This window comes from Juglans regia, chromosome 9, assembly GCF_001411555.2.
Source record: "Juglans regia cultivar Chandler chromosome 9, Walnut 2.0, whole genome shotgun sequence".
Taxonomy (NCBI): Eukaryota; Viridiplantae; Streptophyta; class Magnoliopsida; order Fagales; family Juglandaceae; genus Juglans; species Juglans regia.
In genome coordinates this window covers 20,867,183-20,888,884 of record NC_049909.1, presented here as the reverse complement: position 1 = coordinate 20,888,884, position 21,702 = coordinate 20,867,183, and the positions used below count along the sequence as shown (strand labels likewise).

Here is a 21,702-nt window from a genome sequence, read left to right as displayed (position 1 = left end):
AGAGTCTTCCAAGTCCCTTGTCCGTTTCGTTCCTCTTTATTTTATGTTTATTATTTCTTTCTTTGAGAAAATCCTAATTTCAATTTAAGTATTTGTTTGTAAGGTTTTGTTTGGATTTTAAATTCATCTCAACTCATCTTAATTTATCATTATAATTTTTTTTAATTTTAATATAAAATATAATAAATAATTCAACTTTTTTAAATTTTAAAATAATAATAATATTAAAAAATAATATTCTAACAATATTTTATCATCTCAACTCAACTCACTTCAACATCCAAACACAACTACATTTCAAAATTTTTATATCATTTTTTTTCATTTTTTTAAACATAATTTAAATTTAAATTTTTTAAACTAATCATTATAATTTTTTCAAATTAATCATTACAATTTTCAAAAACTTTTAAATAAAAAATAATTTAATTTTTTCAAATCTCTATACAATAATAATATTATAAAATTATATTCTAACAATATTTTAACTTTATAATATTTTTTATTCAAATTTTTTTATCTCATTTTCTAAAATCTAAAAAATATTCAACTCAAACTATCTCATTACAATTCACAAAATTTTGATATGATCTCATCTCAATCCCCAAACCAACCTATTTTTGTTTGAGAAATACTTTAGCCACAAATAAATTACACAAAAGTAATTCCACAAACTGATGTGGCTTCACGTGGTTCGTCAAATTATAAAATTATTTTTATTATAAAGTAGATCTAACGAATCACATAAAATCACGTCAATTTGTGTAATTTTTTTTATATAATCTCTTTATGACTACAGCGGTCCTCTGAATTAAATTAGGTTTCCTTGTTATGTAACTTCTATATGTTGGTTTATTTATGTAGAATGTGGACAGAAAAGGGCAACCTAGGAATTTAATTTGATTCCAACCAGTACATCTTGGTGGCACTGTTGACCATAGACCAACCAATAAAATTGCCTTGAATGACTTCACCAAACGTCGTATGGAATCAAAGGGCTTCGGATTTCTCCCTTTATTTTACCAACATTTGGGATTATTTATTTCCAAAGTCCCAAGAGTAGGTAGCTATGCGTAAACTGCTTCTTTAAAATGCTTCTTTCTTTCGGTCTTTATGCTCCAATTTTTGTACCATTTATAACTTCTAATCTTGTGCCAATATTAGCAAGCTAGGTTATTTTTTCAATTTTTTATATAAAAATTAAACTCATTTCAACTTACTTAATATATTTCAACTTAAAAAATTAAATTCATCGCAACTTAAAAAATTTATACCCATCTTAATAGGAACTACAAAATATTACTATTCACAACTTAACTTAACTTATCTCAATATCTCAACATCGTTGAACAATTTAATCTTATATGGTTGTATTCTCTTTATATTTGTATGTTAGTGATGATAAATTCTATAAATTTATCTGTGATACCTTATTTTAAAAAGTGATAAGGATATGTAGTATATGAAATCTCATATTGTTTAAAAATAAAAAGTTCTTATTTTTTATAATGTTTTAATAGAACTTCAACTATATCATTAACTAATCCTTTTAAAATATAAGTCATGCGGCTTGAATCTTCTATTGAATCATTACATTATCTTTAAAAGGAAGATAGATTAAAAAAAAAAAAAAAAAAGGCATATACCACATAGTATGTCAAAATAATTCTAACTATAAAGAGTCATAATTTCCAAACCCCTTAGCTTACTACAAAATTTTAAAAAACACTTTTATTATCTCATTATTTATAAAACAAAAAATTTTCTATGGTATTTTAATTTATCAAAATCAAGCCAAACCAATTATAACTGTATAATTAAATAGATTATATAAAAGTAATCTCGCAAATTGATATGATTTAATAATTCGTTAGATAGTAAAGTTATTTTATTATAAAATAGATCTAATAAATTACATGAATCCGTATCAATTTATAAAATTATTTTATGCCCGTAACACTCCTTAGAATTATGTTTTCTTCTATTTTTTTCGTAGGTATACGAATAAAGCACGAGCTTATTCAAACCAAATTGACTCTAAGATATAAACTTAAGATATTAATTTAAAAATAAAAGTAAATAATTTTATTAGTCAATGTTGAATATTAATCCGAGTCAATAAATATAAACCCAACTGTCACGAATCAATCTACTACCTCATTTACGTAAAACTTGAATCCTCAAACAGTGATTTGACGTCTTTGGCCCTAACAGCTAATCTACAAACTCGAGCATAACAAAAGAATGAGAGTGACACTATATATGTTCCAACTAGGACGTTGTTGTTGTGTCGTGCGTGCCCCCAAGTGACCTGGTGCCTATAAAGTTTTAATATGTCTCCGCAAAAATGGATAATTTTTTTTGTTTTTCAAAATGGCAATTTTAATGAGCTTCAAACTTCTATATATTGCACCTTCCAAAATAATTAGCACTTGTCTCAACAAAAGCTAATATGCTTAGGTTGTCTTTTTTTTTTTTTTTCCCCTAGCTTGTCGCTCTCAAAGTTTCAGTCACACTATAGAATTTCATTTGTTTTCCTCGTATAAAGCTCCTCTTAAGGAGATATTCCGCTTTCTTTCTTCTTCTTCTTTTTTTTTTTAATAATATTTTTTAACTCAAATAACTTGATTTTTTTAAGAAAATAATTAGATAACTTTTTCTACTAAAATCACATGGTATTAAAGTAGAAATCATGAATTCGAACAATAAGACTCTGTTTAGATACAAAAATACTCTCAACTCATTTCACATCTCTAAATTTTTTATACAAAATATAATAAATAATTCAATTTTTTCAAATCTCAAAATAATAATAATATTAAAAAATAATATTTTATTCAACTAATTTAAAACCATCTCATCTCACTATCAAAACGAAAATATTTTACATGTTTTCTCTAATTCTACACTCTATTTCAATTTAACTAAATATTTTACGTGTTTTCTCTAATTATTCACGAGGGAGAATCTATTAGTTTAAACTTGTAGAATAAATAATATTTAAAACAAGTGATAATTTCATATGATATCGATTGTTCTATATTATTCAACAAATAATATTCAAGACGCCATTTTATATTATTCTTTCTAATGCATCGATCAGCTCAAGATCTAGTACTGGATTTTCTTATATATAAGAAGAATGCCATCTTCTGATCATATATTGTTAATTTTGTTTGGCATTCCATTTTCGTCTCAAGAAAAAGAAGAAGAAGAAGAAGAGTACCATTTCAGAACATTTTTGCCATGCATGGCCTACATATATTTTTGGTTAACATTATCAAAACATGAAACAAAAGCCTGGATTGATGGCTTTGGTGGTTCGGCCATGATGGTGATCAAACTTTGAGCTGGGGTAGATCACATTTTTAATATATATATATATATATGTATGGAGGCTATGTTTCCACGACAGTCGACGTTGGCTTTACTTCGAAAAGAAGAATACGTAGCAAAATCGATCGGAACCCAAAATTTAGTAATGGCGCCAACGTACGTAGGAACGATACAACCTTAATTACTGAAGGAGAAGAATTAACATGCGTACACACAAGTCACTCTCCCGTTGAGTTAGAAGCTCACACGTCAAATTCAAACAATCTTGGCCTTTGAAGCTATAATCAATGATTAAGTTAACGACATATCGTTTGATTTATTTTATAATACAAGATGATCATGATCGACAATGCTTTCCATGCATAACGGGCATATATATTCTTGTTTCCCACCTTTCTCTTTGGCGCCATTCATTTAACCGGCCTATATACTTGATAATCTGCATATCTTAATTAATACGTATAAAAAAAAAAAATATATATATATATATATAAATGGAAGAAAGTCTCTATCAGAAAACATGATATGACACTATCCCTCGTGAGTCATAAGATAGTTTCGACATAGTTTTATTTTAGAAAATAATGAAAAAAACGTTAACATGACATGCACATGACATATATGTAGACAAAGACACGAACCTAAGACCATAAAATGGGATAGAAAATAATCTGTGCTTCCTAACACCATTCAATATATAAAGCCACGAGAAATGTCTGTATTCTCCCTTTTAAATAAAAATAACATACATGCACTTCCAAACAAAATACCCATAAATTAATAAACCCATAATAAATACAATAAAGATGACATCACAACTCACACGTTTAATTAGAGCATTGGCATTGGCTTTTAAAAACCTAGTCAAATGTAAAATATGATGAATTTTATCAAAATACAGTTGCATTTAATTAGCCAAAGGGATAAGTACTGGGAAGGTTTGAGTTACAGTAAATGAATGAGTTTCTTTAAATTTGAAGGGTTACTGTTCACCAAGTAAATTTATTTTTTATTCACATTTAATCTCTAATGGATGTTTAATCTATATGAATATTCTTTAATTTTGTGCATGCAGTATCCCATAACAAGGTAGAAAGGTGTGATTTTGTCTAGTATCCCAAAAACAAAGACCGTTTTGTAATAATAATATAAGAATCAAATTAAATTATTAATTAATATATGATTAATGTAATTATAAAATATGAAAAAAAATTAAAAAAATTATTATTAAAAAAATAATATTATATTATTATTTTGATGAATTCAATAACTAATCCAATGTAAGGTTATGATTAGGAAAATTTTGAATTTATTAAAAATATGTACTTTTTATTAAATTTTGAAGATAACTTTGATAAAACCAATACAAATGCTCTAAATAAGATGAGACGGGATTATAATATTGTAAAAAAAAAATACTTAATTATCTATTTCATACTTTTCCTTATTTAAGCCAATTGTGTACGTTCAAGTTTAGAAGTCTCGAGTCCATTAATTATAAGTCAAAACGCTGCCAATTTTTCCAAAAAGGGGAGCTATCCCCGCAATTCAAAACTTGATGCCACATTCTCTCCATTCAATTCAAACTTACGATCGAATACCATTATTCTCTCCTCTTAATTTCTTCCCCCTCGGTCCCTTTTCATTATTTTATCTTGCTATCAGGTGTTACAAGAGAAGTGGACTTGGAGATCGCATGGGATGCACGGAGACAGATCATAACACAGAATTATGAACAAATTTGTAGGAAAAGTAAAGAATTTCCAACAAAACATGCATGATGAATAATTACCATGCATGCATCTTATCTGATTAATTTATTTGTTTTAAGGTTTGGTTTTGGTACGTTCATTATTTGTGAATGATGTTTGCGGCTGCCATGACATGAGGTTGTAATCTTGATCTAGTTCTAACCAAATCTCGGGTTTCTTAGGTTGTGTTTGGATGTTGAAGTGAGTTGAGTTGAGATGATAAAATATTATTAGAATATTATTTTTTAATAATATTATTATTTTAGAATTTAAAAAATTTAAATTATTTATTATATTTTGTGTTAAAATTTAAAAAAATTATAATAATAAATTGAGATGAATTGAGAGGAGTTAAGTAACCAAACGAAACCCTAATGTCAATAACGTAGTTGGCGGCAGAGTTCTTTATTCCTCCAATCTCTCTTGTGAGCTGGGGGCAGACTTTCCTTCTCAAAGGACATGAACAGATCTTCTTTACCTCTGGCAATATTGCTTTCGGTCTTTCAATCCCGAAAATAATGCAACATTTTGTACCATATACTTTCCCTACATGCTATGCCATCAAATACACTTCGCTTTATATATCAATTATTTTATATAAAGATCAGGATACAAGGCACATCTTTAAAATATGTATTTTAGCCACAAAAGATTTTTATAAAAATAAATTTATAAATTGAAATAGCTTGATGTGATATAAGAGATTGTAAAGTTATAATTTTTATTGTAATATAGATCTATTGTATTATATAAAATTACATCAATTGTTAGTTTATTATTAAGACAATGATAGGGTGCATACCAAATTTGCACTTCAAATATGCATATCAGTGTAAATGGATTTTTTATTTTATTTTTAAATATTTTTTAAACATTTTTAACTATTAAGAAAAAAAATACAAATTTACTAATAGTCAATTCTTTAACTATTACGAAAAATTAAAAAAAAATACAAGTAGGCACATTTGGTATACTATTATTTTCTTTATTATTATAAAATCTCTTTGCAAATATAGAACTACGAGTAGAACCAACCCATAATTTTGGCAATTACTTGCATCCAAGATTTTGGCAAGAGGGATATGAAACGAATAAAAAAGAAATCGAATATAAAGAGTTTAATACAGTTATAAAGTATACAAAAATTTTATATATAATTATTTTTGTATATTTATTATGTATTTTATTAATGTGATTGACTGTATTATTTTTTTTAATATAAAATAATTTATTTAGTCAATTATATTAATAAAATATATAAAAATAACTATATATAATAGAAGGCAAAAACATATGACACAAAGAGAAAGCTAATTTGCAATTTTCCTCCTTTATAAAAAGTGCGGAAAAGGAAAATGGGCCAAGTAGGCCCACAAACACAATTAAAGCTGAAACTTTGTTCCGCAATTAGAAACAGGTGGCTAGATAAAAACCACATATGACTGCGGGTCCCCCAAAATAGGTGAAAATATGATAATGTCTTTAGTTCCACTTCGACATCACTTCGATCGAACCCACAAAAAAAAAAAAAAATTACATCTATAAAAAAAAAAAATTACATAAATTTTTTTTTATAGATTAACATAATTTTATTTGATTCGTTAAATTTAATTTAAAATAAGAGTAATGTTACAATCTCACATTAAGTTATGTCAGTTTATAAGATTATTTTTATATAATTTTTTTTTTTAAATAAAATAAAAAAGAAAGGGATCACATAGATTGAAATAGATTGGATGATCATCGCCACTGAATCCATATGATTGTGTCATCTACAGTTAGTGCTTTTTACACGTGGGATTATTGTCCAATGGGCCTCTTTGGATGTCTACTTTCTGATGGTGATTTTTTTTTTTTAGGGTATGGATAGAGAAGCATCATGTTATATTTTCGTTCACAATCTCGGTCGTGTTCATGGTATTTGTTAAAATCAACGTGTGTGCCCAAGGAGAGAGAGAGAGATGTCAGAAAACTACCCATCAAGTGGATGGGCCAATGTGAACTCCGGACCAATATTCTTAGGGCGTCCGAAGACCCAAAAATAATTTAAGCCGATGATACCCATTTAACAACTATATAGGAGGGGCCTCGAAATTTAAAAAAACCAAAAACAAAAAGTTCGTTTTTCTCGTTTAAAAAAATTGTTCCACGTGTGAAAAGTTGACTAAATTTTCTGTGGGCCACTTGTCGGTCCATATTGAAAACAAAAAACAGAACAAAGAGATAACCAACGCCCACCGTGGGGCTCGAACCCACGACCACAAGGTTAAGAGCCTTGCGCTCTACCGGCTGAGCTAGACGGGCTACTTTGCTGTAACTATCTTTAAAATCTTTAATAAAGCAAAAAATAGTAACGCCGCCTTTGCCTAGGAACCAATCATATAATTCCATTGGTGATTAATCTAGAACTTAACCAGATGGCCCTCATCGACCAAACAAACCCTATAAATCTAAGTGGGTAGACTATAGAGGATGATATGCCAGATGTAAGTTTCTATAGTTTTTGACTTCTAGTTCCAAGCATGAATGACGCAATGTTTTGATTGTTCAGGCATCTTTGTTATTTGATTGAATGAATTGCCTGATCTCTGTAGCCTAGTCCCAATCACTTGGGCTTTGGGTTGGTTTGAAACCATACCATGACATCAAATGCACTTTGCCTAATGCTGGAACCGAAGCTGACAGTTGTAAGGTTAAGAATGGGCTAGCAAATAGTATCCTTAGGAGAAGAGAAGTACCAAAGCTAGAATTTTTCTTTCAGTAACTTGGTTGTGACATCATTTTGGATTGTCAAAAAAAGTTATATACAATCATTCATTAAAATCTGAAACAAAGCACAACACCCCCGCTCTCCCTCCCCAAGCTACAAAACATCCCAATTTTGAAGAATCCCAAGCCAATATTCTCCTTAGCCACTGAGGACTTCTACATGGACTAACATACTGACACTAACTTCTAATCACAGATCTCAGAATGTTGTCACTGCTGAAAAGCATAACAAAGAGCATTTGTCCAGATAGGTTCTGCAGTATCATAGCTAGTCAGATTTGAGATCTTGGGTAGAAATATGGTGTGAGCCCCCATTCTGCTGACCACCGGCTTTTAATTCCCCTTTCGACTGTATTGCATAAAAATAAAATAAGAAGTTAGTAGGAACACTAAGCAAAGATGGAAACTTAGTCCGCTGCAACATGGTAATAATGAAGACGATGATGATAAAGCAAGATGATTCAACCTAAGGCACAACCATTTTACACGTTCTATGCAGAAGAATAACAGATATCTGCATACTAAATCAATCTGATTAAAAGGACGGGAAAAAGTACTCTTGCAATGCTTTTGTCTTTACGCTCCAGATAATAAAATCAACCAAATAGTCGGGCTAATTCAAGAAGCACTGGCCTAGTACTTAGTGGTTTACCTTCTGAAAGAGCTTCTTCTGATATCGATAGCCCTGATGCAAAATCAAAAGAAGTTATTGCAGAAACATTTTTCAGTTGCATACCTTGCATAAAGTGTGCATGCCAATATTATAATGAATATGGAATATTACCTTGTCAGTTCCATAAATGTAATCACAGTAGGTGAACACAGAAGCAAAATTGCTCTGGCTTTGCCCTCCAACATAATGATGGTAGTCATGATACTCAGCACCACCGTAAAATGGAATGTATTTTGTGGGACTCCAAGGGAAGTCATACCTGTATCGCAAAACATAAGTATCAACATCTGCTGCTGTCCAGAATGGTAAGAAGTTCAGCAAAGACAACAAGGATGTACAGTAGAATGTTAAAATGAAACATACAGCCTATTCTGATCCGATGCCAATTAGGCTGTTCATGTATCTGATTGTCACAAAAATCCACATAACCGAAGAAGACACTGTCCCAAAAATACAAATATCTAGTATGCTACCTCCCTTTGACTCTCTCCATCCCTTACTGAGTTCTAGTCTGTTGCTATGTGGAAGTATGCGTGTACAGTTAGTTACTAGGTTGAATTTCATTATCATGACCAATATTGTGTCATGCAAAAGCAAGACAACAGCCATAGAGACTGATAAAAAAAATATACGAATTAAATAGGTGGTCAACTTCGAGTCACTTAATATACAAAAAGAGAGTTTTATGGTATCAACTATCATGACAATTTTTAGATGCTCCAGTCACCAATCAGTTAAGTGCACATTGTCAGAAGCTTTTACAAAGGCTTTTACAAAGTCCAAAAAGGAGGTGATAATCTTCGATGAGGCAGACCATAGATTAAAGTACTGAAAAGAAATGAATGATTCTTTCAACATCTTTTTCTCATACATTACAATTTTAAAATATGTTATGGATTGATTTATTAGAATATATGGTTTTTATAAGGATTTTGATTTCAGGATTTATGTAATTTCTAAAGCTCTTTCCCATTTGTAAAAGGTATTTCTCCACTATAAGAGATGGTTTATAAAGAAAATTGGGAATGTTATTTTTGCCAATTTGTTTGTGCAGAAATGAACAGGAACTCACGATGTAAAACAAATACGCCCTTCCTCTACCCAAGCAACCCCTCAGAAAAATAAAATGACAGAAATAACAGTACAAGGCATCACACTGATCGTAGTACCCACCACCAACAAGGTCAAGGCAGGCACTGTTAAAGATCCCTGAAATCCATCTTACTTTCACATAGAAATTAAAATAGTAACGAGGAAAAGAAAGGAAGATAATCTAAACTGGGCATCGCTTTGTCACAATCGAATAAAGCAATAAAGGATGGTAAGGAAGTAAAAGAAGAATGTGCAAGCAGCGTACCCGCTGTGCGTTTCAATCGCCTCAATCTGCCGTAGAGCAATCCACAGCCAGAACGTGATCAGGTGACCGGGCACCATGGCCGGCCCAAGGAAAGATGGGATACCGAGGATCAAAATCTCGGCCCAATGCGCGTAGGGCGCCGCAAATCCAATTGGAGCTGTGTATTCATGGTGAACTCTATGAATCTTCTCGTAACCCCACTTGTTATGCAGAAATCTGTGGATCCAGTAGTTCGAATAATCCTCCACCACGAAATACACCGACAACTGTGCAAATATTTCCCATCCCGAAGGTAATGGAAACCCCGTGCGAATCCCAATCATCTGTGAATGAACAGAAAATTGCTTGAACTTCAATATCGCAGAGAGATATTCCAGAAAGATAAGAAAAGGCCAATACGAAAAAAATCCCCAAAATACAAAACCTCACAACTTCATCCAGGAGTTCAAGATTTAGCCATAACAACAGAACTACATAATTAAACGTGGAACATAAAACAAAACAAGATTTCCTATGAATTCAAACACTTGCTAATCTAATCACAGACATGAAAAAGTTTGCAATGATTACTTGCATAAAATGAGGATAAGTGCCAGAGCTCGAGTCAAAGAAATCACGTCACAATAATCACAGAATTTATATTGCGTTGAGAACCCACCAGTTTATCACAAAACTTAAAAATTAAGGACATGCACCCAATCAAAGGGCCCGCAATTCTCATCTTGGAGCAAACTCGAACATTAAGAAATATAGATTCTTTAAAATCTCAGAAGTAATCGTTAACTGGAAAAAAAAAGGCACCCCGAAGCCAGGTTTGACATAACCTTTTAAAAAACCAATCCAAATCTGATTACCAAAATCACCCACAGAAAGAAATTATACGCACAAATAAAGTACCCGAATAGAGGGGTAGGAAACCATCTGCAAGGGGCCGACGACGAGGAAGAACATGCGCATGACATCCTTGTAGCAGCGAAACACTTGAGCGGAAGACAACCTGGCCTTGGGCTGAATCTTGAAGCGTTCGAAGCCGGTCAAGCGGGCAAGCTCGAGGAAGACAAGAGGAAGAGGGACGACGGAGAAGACGAAGAAGAGAAAGAGAATGGTGTGGCAGTAGAGGAAGTAGTCGGACTTGCGGGCGGAGTATTGAAACCAGAGGGTCTCCGCGTAGGTCAGGTTTCGGCCGAGGGCGTCCGAGGCCTCGTCGAGCGTCTGGTATGGCAGCATTGTAGGGCAAATACCAAATTCTGGAAGAAGAGGATTGGTCGGCGGGGAGGATTGGTCACCGAGGTTGAGAACGCTAAATAAATGGAGGGCAGTATAGACAGGGTGGGTTATATATATATATATATATATATATATATGTATGTATTATGTTGTAGGGGAGGCGTGGGTCCTGTGCGACACCCTTTGTTTAGGTTTTGGACCGAAAGGAGAGTGAAAAAGGTTGGGATGAGCTGGATGTCTGTTAAAATATGCGGGACATGTCCAACGGCCGAGGTGACTGCTTCTCCAGAACTCCTTTCCCCCGCCGCCCCCGAGCAATCTGTCGCAAACTGTACCAGAAGAAGGGTACAGTACTTCTTTTCTCCAAAATACGGATTGAGCTCCTCCAAAAATTTCATCTTTTCTAATTACAAAATTATAAGTATTTTCATATGATTTGAGTGTGAAAATGTTCCCCTTTGATTGATTAAAGAATATTGAACTTAAACACACTGTCTTCGTAATCTATTTCTTTAATCCCTCTTTCACCTTCTTTTTATTTTTCACTTTTCAATCTTTATTGTTATTATTTTTCTATTTTCCCACCTTCCCAGGTTGCAAGAAGACTTGCATGCCAAACAAATATCAGACATCACCTTCGCAGTTCTCCGTCTCGGCCTAGAAGGAACTCTGCATCCATGTTGCGATACGCCAGTAACATAGCACGTGACTTTGATCTACAGTCAGTCATATAATAGTAGGCACCCAGATTTTGTCCTGTTCTCCACGTCGGAGCAAAAACCAGTAGATCCAGTTGCATGTTCTAAAAGTACACCCTGGACCCACTAAGCAAAACATCACTCCTTCCTTTCTACGAGATAGTTAACATTACTATTTTATAAATTTATATAAATTTGAAATAGATAAGTTTCTTATAAATTCTTATAAGAAAAATAGACTATATTTTGAAAAATATAAAAAATTATTTTTAATTGATGAGACTCATTTTTTATAAAGAATTTATATGAAATTTGAATATTTGAGACTTATGTTTAATATTAATCTTTTATAATTATAATCAATAATGTGATACTGTCTGTCTATCCATTCATAAAAATGATTAAATTTTAAATATTATATAACTTTTCTTTATTAAAAAATATTCTTTATCTAAAAAAAATTTAATAAAATAAAATTTATAAATTGATGTGATTTGATATATAAATCAATTACTACCATAATGAGAGATCAACTATGAAAAAGCGGTGGTTATAAAAAGGTTTGTGTTTATCCGATTTTTTTTGTTTTGTAAAGAATAAAATGAAGACAAATGATATTGCTTTCGTTAAACTTTCTCATTGGTTACAATCTTTCTTTGGTTCCAAAAGGGAAATTTGAATGTCTGTCTGATGTTGAGATGGGAAAGGTGTAGAGCTATTGATAATTGATATTAGATAGAACAAGAAGAATGAGTAACATGATAGGCTCCGAACTTTTTTGTTTTGTTTGGAGCTGAAAATAAATGCTACTTGGAAGTGAAAACGAAGGCATGTGAGTTGTAATTAGCTAGCTAGGTTGATTGATAATGCAACTTGGAGGTGACAAGTGGTTAGGTTTTAGTCCTCTCAAATGTCTTCAAGTTCAACATATATAATTGATGATCATTTGCTTACTTTTCATCAGACAATGGGCACTTAAATATATCAAATATCTTAATGACAATATTAAAGTTTTATTTATTTATTTATTTTTATTTTATTTTAGAGAAAAAATATTTATAATCGTGAATTATGCAACTGTTACGTATTTATTTTGAAAAAATAAAATAAAACATGAGACTCACATGAAAAAAAATTAATTTTTTAATAGTAGACTCTACTCTTTTTCAAAACGATTACGTGACATTTACACATTTTACGATTATATGTAGAATTATTCTTTATTTTATTTTGATTTGATTATATTAAATCATTGTTTATTCCACCAACCTGTCAAGTTAATGCCTTTGTTAAGCCCCACCTCGTGCAGCTTTTGTTCCCAACCCGTGACATCTTCCTACTTCATTTGTCCTTTCAAAATATGATAACATGAACTATGATCGCATATATTACTTCGTATCCGTATTAAATATTAGTAGATATGTCGGTTAGACTAATGACTAATCACTACCAATATTATTTAGCTAATTCCCATATATATGAGAGCAATATGAATCAGTTGTACTCATCTTTCCATTTCCAAAAGCTCATTTAAGTCATTAACCGCTTGATCAATTTCATCACCATTTTTAGTACGTTTTTTTTTTTTTTTCTTTTCTTGGAGAAAAAATCGCCTTGAAAATTCATTTCTTTCCTGCTTCCAAATTTATCTGGGGCCATGCATGGATTAATTTAGTTGCCATTATCTCCCTCTTTCTTGGAGCCAATTCATTCACTTCCGATAGGATTTGGTTCATTTTGAAAATATAAAACCAAAACCCACCTAAAATTGCTGGTTTGAGTCAAGATTGAGGAATGATTTATATAAATTTCAAATAAACAAACTATATACAAGTCTTTGTAAAAAAAATAGATCCCATATTAAAAAAGTGTAAAAAAATTATTTTTTATTAGTGGAACCTATTTTTTTAACAAAAAAAAATTTATATGTGACTTATCTATTTAGGATTTGTGTTTATTTAGAATTAACTTACATGTAACTTGTCTATTAAGGATTTGTGACCGACTATTTAGAACGAGAATGATTATTTACAATAAAAATAGACTCATTTTAATAAAAAATAATTATTTTTATAAAAAATAACTCGTCACAATTAAACAGAAAGATAAGATTGAGTCATAAACTTTGAGCTGATCCATGATTGGCTCCAGCGGCCACCGTTTGATCAGTGACGCGCGTGTATCATGTGGGAAAGATAATGATGTGATGCATGAAGAATATATAAGATTATGATTCATGGGGAGTGGTCCATGGCACACACTAGTTGGCTACAAAAGTGATCTGCTCTACTGTCTCTATCGATTTTTGTTTTAGTTTCCCTCATATCCTTGTCGTATCCATGCATGCATGGCTTTAAGGTGGTGATTATACTGATTAGCATGCGGCCTGAAATGATGGCATATATGGTGACTGTTCATCTTCATGCATGCTAATTCCTTCAAAGGGGACTTTAAACGAATTAAGTGGGTCTGCTTAATTTGGTCTTTCAATTTGATCAGTTGTTTTCAGGTACAATCTTCCATAGTTCCAGCAATTTCAATGTTTGAAAAATCATTACCTTAGAAAAACCTTCATGGTTATGTTTGCCCGAGAAATGTAATTCTCATTTTGAATTTTATTATTTATAATTATTCACGTTGATATGGTACATTTTAAATCAACAGATCATTTGAGATGAATAGTACATTTTAAATTATTGAAGTGTGAAACTGCTTAAAATTGTACAACATTAACAAATGCGATTAGAGATAATAGAATTTGAGATAAAGAGAAATATAATTATTTTGACTATAACAAATCATAAGAAACTCAAATTTGATACCAACTCAACACCAAATTAATAAATTAGTGTTGAGAGGTTTGACCCATTTAGAAGTTAAAACATATGCGACCCAATCAAACTTGGTACAATTCAAATCAATACCATAACACAATTGACAACTTAAGAACTGTTACAAACACAAATATATTATACAAAAATAAATTTATAAACTGACGTAGATTCACATGATTCGTTAGATATACTTTACGTTAAAAGTAACTATACAATATACTACATCAAATTACGTTAGTTTGTAAATTTATTTTTATATAATTCCTCTCTATTTAATTTGTAAAATAACAAATTCGTAACCAATGGTAATGTATGTTGCATCCATAGCTTGGGCTTACAACTTTGCCACTAGATTTATTTGGGTTGCTTTGGGCCGAAGCACGTGGTCTTCCATCTCTTTCTCAAGCACCACGACGTGAACCAGAGAGAAGCTTTATAGACGAAACATAAGGAGCCTGCAATCTGAAATTCTTAATGCTGGTAACGAGGCTGACAACCTTGTTGAACAATTGCCTAACTGTCAACCAGGCGGAGCAAATCCACGCACACATCCTCGTAAACGGTCTTAACCACCTCGAGCCCCTCTTAGTCCGCCAAATCTCCCTCTCAACTTCCAATTACTCAAGCCGTCTTGCTCAATATCTAAAACTAGTCATTTACCAATTAAAAAACCCAGATACATTCTCTTGGGGTTGCACAATTCGGTTCTTTTCCCAGCATGGGAAATTCAAAGAAGCTTTTTCGCTTTATGTTCAAATGCAGAGACTGGGACTGTGTCCAAACACATTTGTTGCGTCCTCTGCTCTAAGGGCATGCGCTAGAGTTGTAGATAAGATAGGTGGGGTTTCGGTACATGTTCAGGTTTATAAATCTGGGTTCTGTGGCTGCGTTTATGTGCAAACAGCTCTGGTGGATTTTTACTCGAAAGTGGGTGATGTGGTAACTGCACAGAAATTGTTTGATGAGATGGTTGAGAAGAATGTCGTTTCGTGGAATTCTATATTATCTGGGTATTTGAAATCTGGGAATTTAGCAGAGGCCCATAGGGTATTCGATGAGATTCCAAGGAAAGATGTTATCTCTTGGAATTCAATGGTTTCGGGGTACGCAAGAGCAGGGAATATGGACCAGGCAGGCTCTTTGTTTCAACAGATGCCAGAGAAAAACTCGGCATCTTGGAACTCGATGATTAGTGGTTATGTTGACTGTGGGAGTATAAAATCAGCTAGAAGCATTTTTGATGCGATGCCTCGAAGAAATAATATTTCTTGGATCACAATGATTGCTGGGTACTCGAAATGGGGGGATCTTGAGTCTGCTCGCAAACTGTTTGATCAGATGGATAAGAATTGTCTACTCTCGTATAATGCTATGATAGCCTGCTATGCTCAGAATAGTCGGCCTCAGGAGGCCATTGGGCTGTTCAAACAGATGCTTGGGTCAGATGCAAATGTTCAGCCAGATGGGATGACTTTGGCTAGTGTTCTATCTGCCTGTTCACAACTAGGAGATTTCAAATTTGGGTTTTGGACTGAGTCATATATTTATAAATTAGGTATTGAACTGGATGATCATTTGGCTACTGCTTTAGTAGACCTGTATGCGAAATGTGGAAGCATTGATAAAGCATATGAGTTGTTTCATGCCTTGAGGAAAAAGGATCTAATTGCTTATTCTGCCATGATCTTAGGCTGTGGGATAAATGGTAAGGTAGTTGATTCGGTCAGGTTGTTTGAAGAGATGCTAAATGCCTGTATTTGCCCTAATTTAGTTACCTACACTGGGCTGCTAACTGCCTATAACCACGCTGGCTTGGTTGAAGAAGGCTACAAATGCTTTAACTCCATGAAGGACCATGGGCTTTCACCTTCAGCTGATCATTATGGGATCATGGTGGATCTTTTAGGAAGGGCTGGACGGTTGGAAGAAGCATATGAACTAATAGGGAGCATGCCAATGAAACCTCATGCGGGGGTTTGGGGAGCTTTGCTTCTTGCTTGCAGGTTACATCAAAATGTTGAGCTTGGGGAGATTGCTGCTTGGCATTGCGTTGAGCTGGAGCCCAATTCAACTGGTTATATTGCTCTTCTCGCCAACATTTATGTTTCTGTCGGAAGGTGGGATGATGCCAAGAGACTGAGGAAGGTTGCAGGGGATAAGGGGTTCACAAAGACACCTGGTTGTAGTTGGATGGAATCTATTTGACTTCTCATAATTGGAAGGAAAGGCATTCTCTCAGTGCTTAGAGACCATGGTAAATAATTCCGGCTTTTGATGGCAACCTCATATTTTATGGCCCAATTCTTCAGCTCTTAGTTATACAATGTTGTTGGACTTGGCGTCTCGCATGAATTGGAAGGGTGTACTTTTTTCACCTTGATCACCGTGTTGCTGGAAGTCTTTCTTTAATATGTTTGAAAGGAAGGCTTCTCCATGGATCCTTTTCAGATGGAAAACATAATTCGTCACTTAACAATGGATTAGTGTGACTTATGGAGGCTCTGCGAATAACAAGATTAAACACTCGACCAGTTCATTTTTTTAATTCGCCGTGGCTGGCCCCACCCCCTTCCTCTCAATCTCTACCTGATTTTGAGTTGTGTAAAATCAAAATTTTGATCAAGTTTCCGCAACATTGCACACCTTTTTTTTTTTTTTTAATACTTTAGAACCCATTGTTAAGTTTGGCCAAATTTAGGGAGAAGAATTGATTATCTCCTTTCTTAAGTTATTGTTGCTTTGCCAAATTTAAGGAGACGAATTGATTTCTTTTGGGTGGAGTTTGAATAGTGAGATGAGATGAAATTATTTTAGATGAAAGTTAAAAGGTTGAATAAAATATTATTAGAATATTTTTTCAATATTATTATTGTTTTAAAATTTGAAAAAGTTGAATTGTTTATTATATTTTATGTGAAAATTTATGAAAATTATAATAATGAAATGTGATGAGATGAATTGAGTTAGTTTTGATATTCAAATTGAGTCAAATCAACGAAAATCAGGGCTTGCCTATAAGTACACTTTGGAACCATTCAAGGGCCAAAAATAAATTCTATATGATGTTGATAAGTAAAATGGTTCAAATATATCATATTAATATATTATATATTATATAAATTCTATTAATTTCAAATATGATTCTTATTAATTTTACTTTAAGTTATGATTTTTAGGCCTCATTTAAAAAGTGAAAGTGTTTCATCTTATCTCATCTCACTATTATAATTTTTCTAAATTTTTATACAAAATATAATAAATAATTCAAAATTTTAAATTAAAAAAAAATATTAAAAAAAAATATTTTATTTCATTTTTAAACTTTCATGTCAACTCATTATTTAAACATCATTTTTTTTTTTAAATCAAGGAGAGAGAGAGGAGGGGAGGCATTTGAAATTGTGGGGGACAAAGCGGTAGAAAAGTCCCCAAGCCAAGTAAATGGATTATGGCGTGCCGGCATGTTTGAGAATGAGATGAAATAAAAATTTTATAAATAATAATAAGATAGTTTATGAATAATAATGAGATAATTTGAGTTAAGTATTTATTAAGTTTTGAGATAATAGTAATGAGATAGAGAAAAAGTTGATAAAAAATATTATAAAATTAAAATATTATTAGAATATGATTTTTTAATATAATTTTTGTTTTGTAATTTAAAAAATTGAATTATTTTTTTTTAAATTTGAAAAAATTATAATAATTATTTAAAAAAAATTATAATGATTATTTTAAATGTGTTTTTGTTTGAAGTAAGTAAAAGAATAAGGTATGAAACTAGAAGATTACTCAAACTTTTGGGTCCAGAAGAAAAAAATGTGTAGACTTTAAAGTTTAAACTACTGTGTCACCAATAGTACAAAATCACAGTGACGTTAACTTCCAAAAACAACCAACTACCCTTCAAATCCCACGAAACTTCAACAAACAAAGATCCCATTCCCACGCAACGCAACGCAACCTGTGTCCTCTCCAAACCGGTGCTCCTATTCCATAACATATGCCTGAGAGATATCTGCGGCGGAGGGCTCAGGCGACTGGTGGACGGAAAAGCAAGCCGCCGAACCCATCGTCATCCCCTCGGAGGAGGAGCCCGCCCCCTCGGAGATCGGCGAAGCTGACTTCCAAGCCCAAAAAGATTTTGAAGCGATGCTCTTCGGAACCGGTTCTTTGGAGTTCTACCGTCGGTATTAGCAGCAGCACCAGCGACGATGATCGGAGTTTGAGATCCGAGGGTGTTGCTGTTCTTGATAGGCCTCACACATTTACGGACATGTGCACGTCCTCGCCTTCGTTGTTCGGTCCCTCTCCGCAGAAGTACGAGGTAAAAGTCAAGATTGATACCTTTTGTCGCGAAAAAAATTTTCTTTGTTGTTTTTTTTTCACCTGTACATGGGAAAGGGTTTTGATTGCTGTCAGTTAAGTGTTTTTTCTTAGACACCTAAACAATTATTCTAAGATTTTTGAGATTTAAAAAAAAAATGATTAATTTCTATTTGCTCAATACATTAATCAAGACCCTATATTCATTGAGCTGTGAAAACCTCTCTTAAGCTCTAAAAAATAATGAATGAAAAAAATGGCAGGCACCCATTATAATTTAACAATCTTCCATGCAACAAAAAATGGAGAAGTATGCTAAATCCAATTGAAAATTAAATACTCTGATCAAGGTCCTTCTTTTTCGTTCATCTAGTTGTGTAAACCAGTTATTAACCGTTTATAGATTCCCCTTTTGGTTTATGCATTGAGATTGATGAACCAAAAATAAACTGTACAGATTCAATGTGAGAAAACCACAATCGACTTTTTTCGTTTTGTCTTTTCTTCCGTTGGTTTTCATTTAGTACGGGGTCTTGGTTGTTGAAAATGGGGAGTGTCTTGGACAACAGGAACAAATGTTCCTCTGTCGGTTCTAATTGATAAACCATGTCTAAATCCAAACAAGTTGCTGATCTTGCCCATGTCAAATCCCGTGATTATTTTTACATCTTGAACATATATAAAATTCTAGGACTACTCCCAGAAATAATCATGCGTGTCTAAACGTCGTGAAGATTGTGGAATGCAGGGATACAAGAAAGATGCAAAGGTGGTGGTTAATGTGACAGTCGAAGGAAGTCCAGGACCAGTGCGGACCATGGTTAAATTAGGGGCAAGTGTGGAGGACACCATCAAGCTTGTTGTTGACAAATATAGCGAAGAAGGCCGAACTCCTAAGCTTCACCGGGATGCAGCATCCTCATTCGAATTGCATGACTCCTATTTCAGCCTTAAAAGTAAGCAAACCTTTAAGATTCCCTAGTTCTCAGCTTCTCAAGTCTGGTGTCTTTGCACCATGTCATGCTTCAAACCTGTTCTAAGAGCTGTTAGCTAGCTTTAAAATGACCAATTAATAAATATATAAACATCGGCAGCAGCTTGTTTTCCAACTGATGTTTGATTGTCTTTGTTTTGATTAAACAGGTTTGGAGAAATCAGAATTGGTCGGAGATGTTGGTAGAAGAAGCTTCTATCTTCGAAAGAGTAGCAGTGGTCATAGTAGTAATGGAGCGTCTCCATGTACTTCAGACATTAATGTTCCGGCAAGAGAAAGCTCTCCCCCACCCATTCCACCTCCTGCATTCCTACTCCCTTCTTTCATCGCTCGAAAGATCAGTCAATTTTTTAGAAGAACACGTAGGCTTTGGAAACTCTTTATCTGCATATAATGATGGATGACCCAAACACCACACCCATCGTTAATTATATTACTGTTTTTTTTTTCTTTCTGAATCAGTTTCCCTTTTCTCCGTTAATACAAATTCACTGTTCTTTCAAACGTAAAGAATGTACAGATTACAATACAAGATTGAGTCTCGTAATTTGCTTTCTCAATCATTTGATATATATGTAAATTGCTGTAAAAGTAATCCTTTTGCTGGTTCATACTGTTCAACGTTGATGGACGCTGATCTTAGCGAAGCAAATATTATAGAATCATAGATATAAGTGCATGTTGTTTCCTCTTTGTTTATAACTGTGAAATCCCCTGTTCAAAAACTTTTAATTGGGTGAAGTGGAGAGTCAGTGTTTAGATTCAAGATCTGTGTTTGGATATTACGTTAAATTCTACTTATTTATAAAATTTAAACTAATTAAAAGAGAGATTTTATTATTTATTTTATATTTTTAACTATAAGAAGTCCACCGTGATGATCGATGGAAAAAAAATATAAAGTCCACCATGATGAGCTCGTCATGTTCTGCCTTGTATCATTCGAGTTGAATTCCTTTTGTCAAAGAAAAAAAAAAAATCAGTTCTTCCATATTCTCGTATAATAATTGAAGTAAACAATGGTTGAGAGATAAATTAAAAAAAAATGCGAGAATTATAGTCTAGGAACCAAGAAAATATTTTGAGCCCCAAATAATGAATACATTAAAACGTGATATGTCATTAATCACATAAAATTTATAAAGCTTTTGTAGTAAAATTTGTAATAAATTTAGCATTTTCATTTTTATTTAATGGTAATAAACCTAGTATGTCCATCGAATATTCTTTGTCGATGCAAAGGATGCGTCACCATTCATTATTTCCTGCTTAACCAGATGTCCGCAACCGGGAAAAGGGCAGACTTTCACAGAGAAGGTGCAACTTTCGAGTCCTGACTCAGAGTTGTAAAAGATAGGGCCAGAAATTGCGTCTGGGCTTTAGTCGCCCCAAAACAAATTGGTTTCTGATGATCCTGCGCTGTTCGACCAGGTTTCAGCCCCTTAAAAGCCTGCAATTGGGAGTTGGGACGGGTGCTTTTGATACTCACTAATAACTCTTAAATTAACTCTTTCGATTTTCTCTTGTACTATATCAATATATATAGTAGGATAAATAGTGGGATATAAGAGTAATATATAACATAATTCTATATAAATATGTACGTACATATGCAAAAATAATAATAATTATAATAATACAATAGGCTGCAAAGACATTTATAAATTTATGCATTGCAAAATTAAGATTCTTTCTAATTAATTACTCAAATTGTAGCGGGAAAAGTCCTTGGATGAT

The 21,702-nt window shown here is 32.8% G+C and overlaps 3 protein-coding genes and 1 non-coding gene across 4 annotated transcripts; 2 read left to right on the top strand and 2 right to left on the bottom strand.

The window, feature by feature from the left end:
- Positions 1-7,318: 7,318 nt before the first annotated feature.
- Positions 7,319-7,391, bottom strand: TRNAK-CUU. The gene has a single exon. It is a non-coding gene; the product is annotated as a tRNA-Lys (tRNA).
- Positions 7,392-7,822: 431 nt separating this feature from the next.
- LOC108981850 (methylsterol monooxygenase 1-1-like) lies at positions 7,823-11,211 on the bottom strand. The gene is made up of 5 exons (XM_018953102.2): positions 10,784-11,211; positions 9,887-10,209; positions 8,641-8,788; positions 8,509-8,541; positions 7,823-8,205 (listed from the first exon to the last, which is right to left on the bottom strand). Exons 1-5 carry the CDS (start codon positions 11,111-11,113, stop codon positions 8,125-8,127), a joined length of 915 nt encoding a protein of 304 aa, XP_018808647.1. The 5' UTR covers positions 11,114-11,211; the 3' UTR covers positions 7,823-8,124.
- A 3,839-nt stretch (positions 11,212-15,050) lies between these two features.
- LOC108981853 (pentatricopeptide repeat-containing protein At4g22760) lies at positions 15,051-17,392 on the top strand. The gene has a single exon (XM_018953104.2). It carries the CDS (start codon positions 15,120-15,122, stop codon positions 16,848-16,850), a length of 1,731 nt encoding a protein of 576 aa, XP_018808649.1. The 5' UTR covers positions 15,051-15,119; the 3' UTR covers positions 16,851-17,392.
- A 1,144-nt stretch (positions 17,393-18,536) lies between these two features.
- LOC108981854 (uncharacterized protein At4g22758-like) lies at positions 18,537-20,697 on the top strand. The gene is made up of 3 exons (XM_018953105.2): positions 18,537-18,972; positions 19,720-19,927; positions 20,115-20,697. Exons 1-3 carry the CDS (start codon positions 18,649-18,651, stop codon positions 20,357-20,359), a joined length of 777 nt encoding a protein of 258 aa, XP_018808650.1. The 5' UTR covers positions 18,537-18,648; the 3' UTR covers positions 20,360-20,697.
- Positions 20,698-21,702: the final 1,005 nt, after the last annotated feature.

Excerpts from the sequence above, each read along its gene's own strand:
- LOC108981850 (XM_018953102.2), bottom strand. The coding sequence starts at position 11,113 with ATGCTGCCATACCAGACGCTCGACGAGGCCTCGGACGCCCTCGGCCGA. Across the intron at positions 10,210-10,783 it reads TTTCCTACCCCTCTATTCGG|ATGATTGGGATTCGCACGGG; the intron begins GTACTTTATTTG and ends GTTCATTCACAG. Across the intron at positions 8,206-8,508 it reads AGAAGAAGCTCTTTCAGAAG|TCGAAAGGGGAATTAAAAGC; the intron begins GTAAACCACTAA and ends TATGCAATACAG.
- LOC108981853 (XM_018953104.2), top strand. The coding sequence starts at position 15,120 with ATGCTGGTAACGAGGCTGACAACCTTGTTGAACAATTGCCTAACTGTC.
- LOC108981854 (XM_018953105.2), top strand. The coding sequence starts at position 18,649 with ATGCCTGAGAGATATCTGCGGCGGAGGGCTCAGGCGACTGGTGGACGG. Across the intron at positions 18,973-19,719 it reads CCTCTCCGCAGAAGTACGAG|GGATACAAGAAAGATGCAAA; the intron begins GTAAAAGTCAAG and ends TGTGGAATGCAG. Across the intron at positions 19,928-20,114 it reads CTCCTATTTCAGCCTTAAAA|GTTTGGAGAAATCAGAATTG; the intron begins GTAAGCAAACCT and ends TTGATTAAACAG.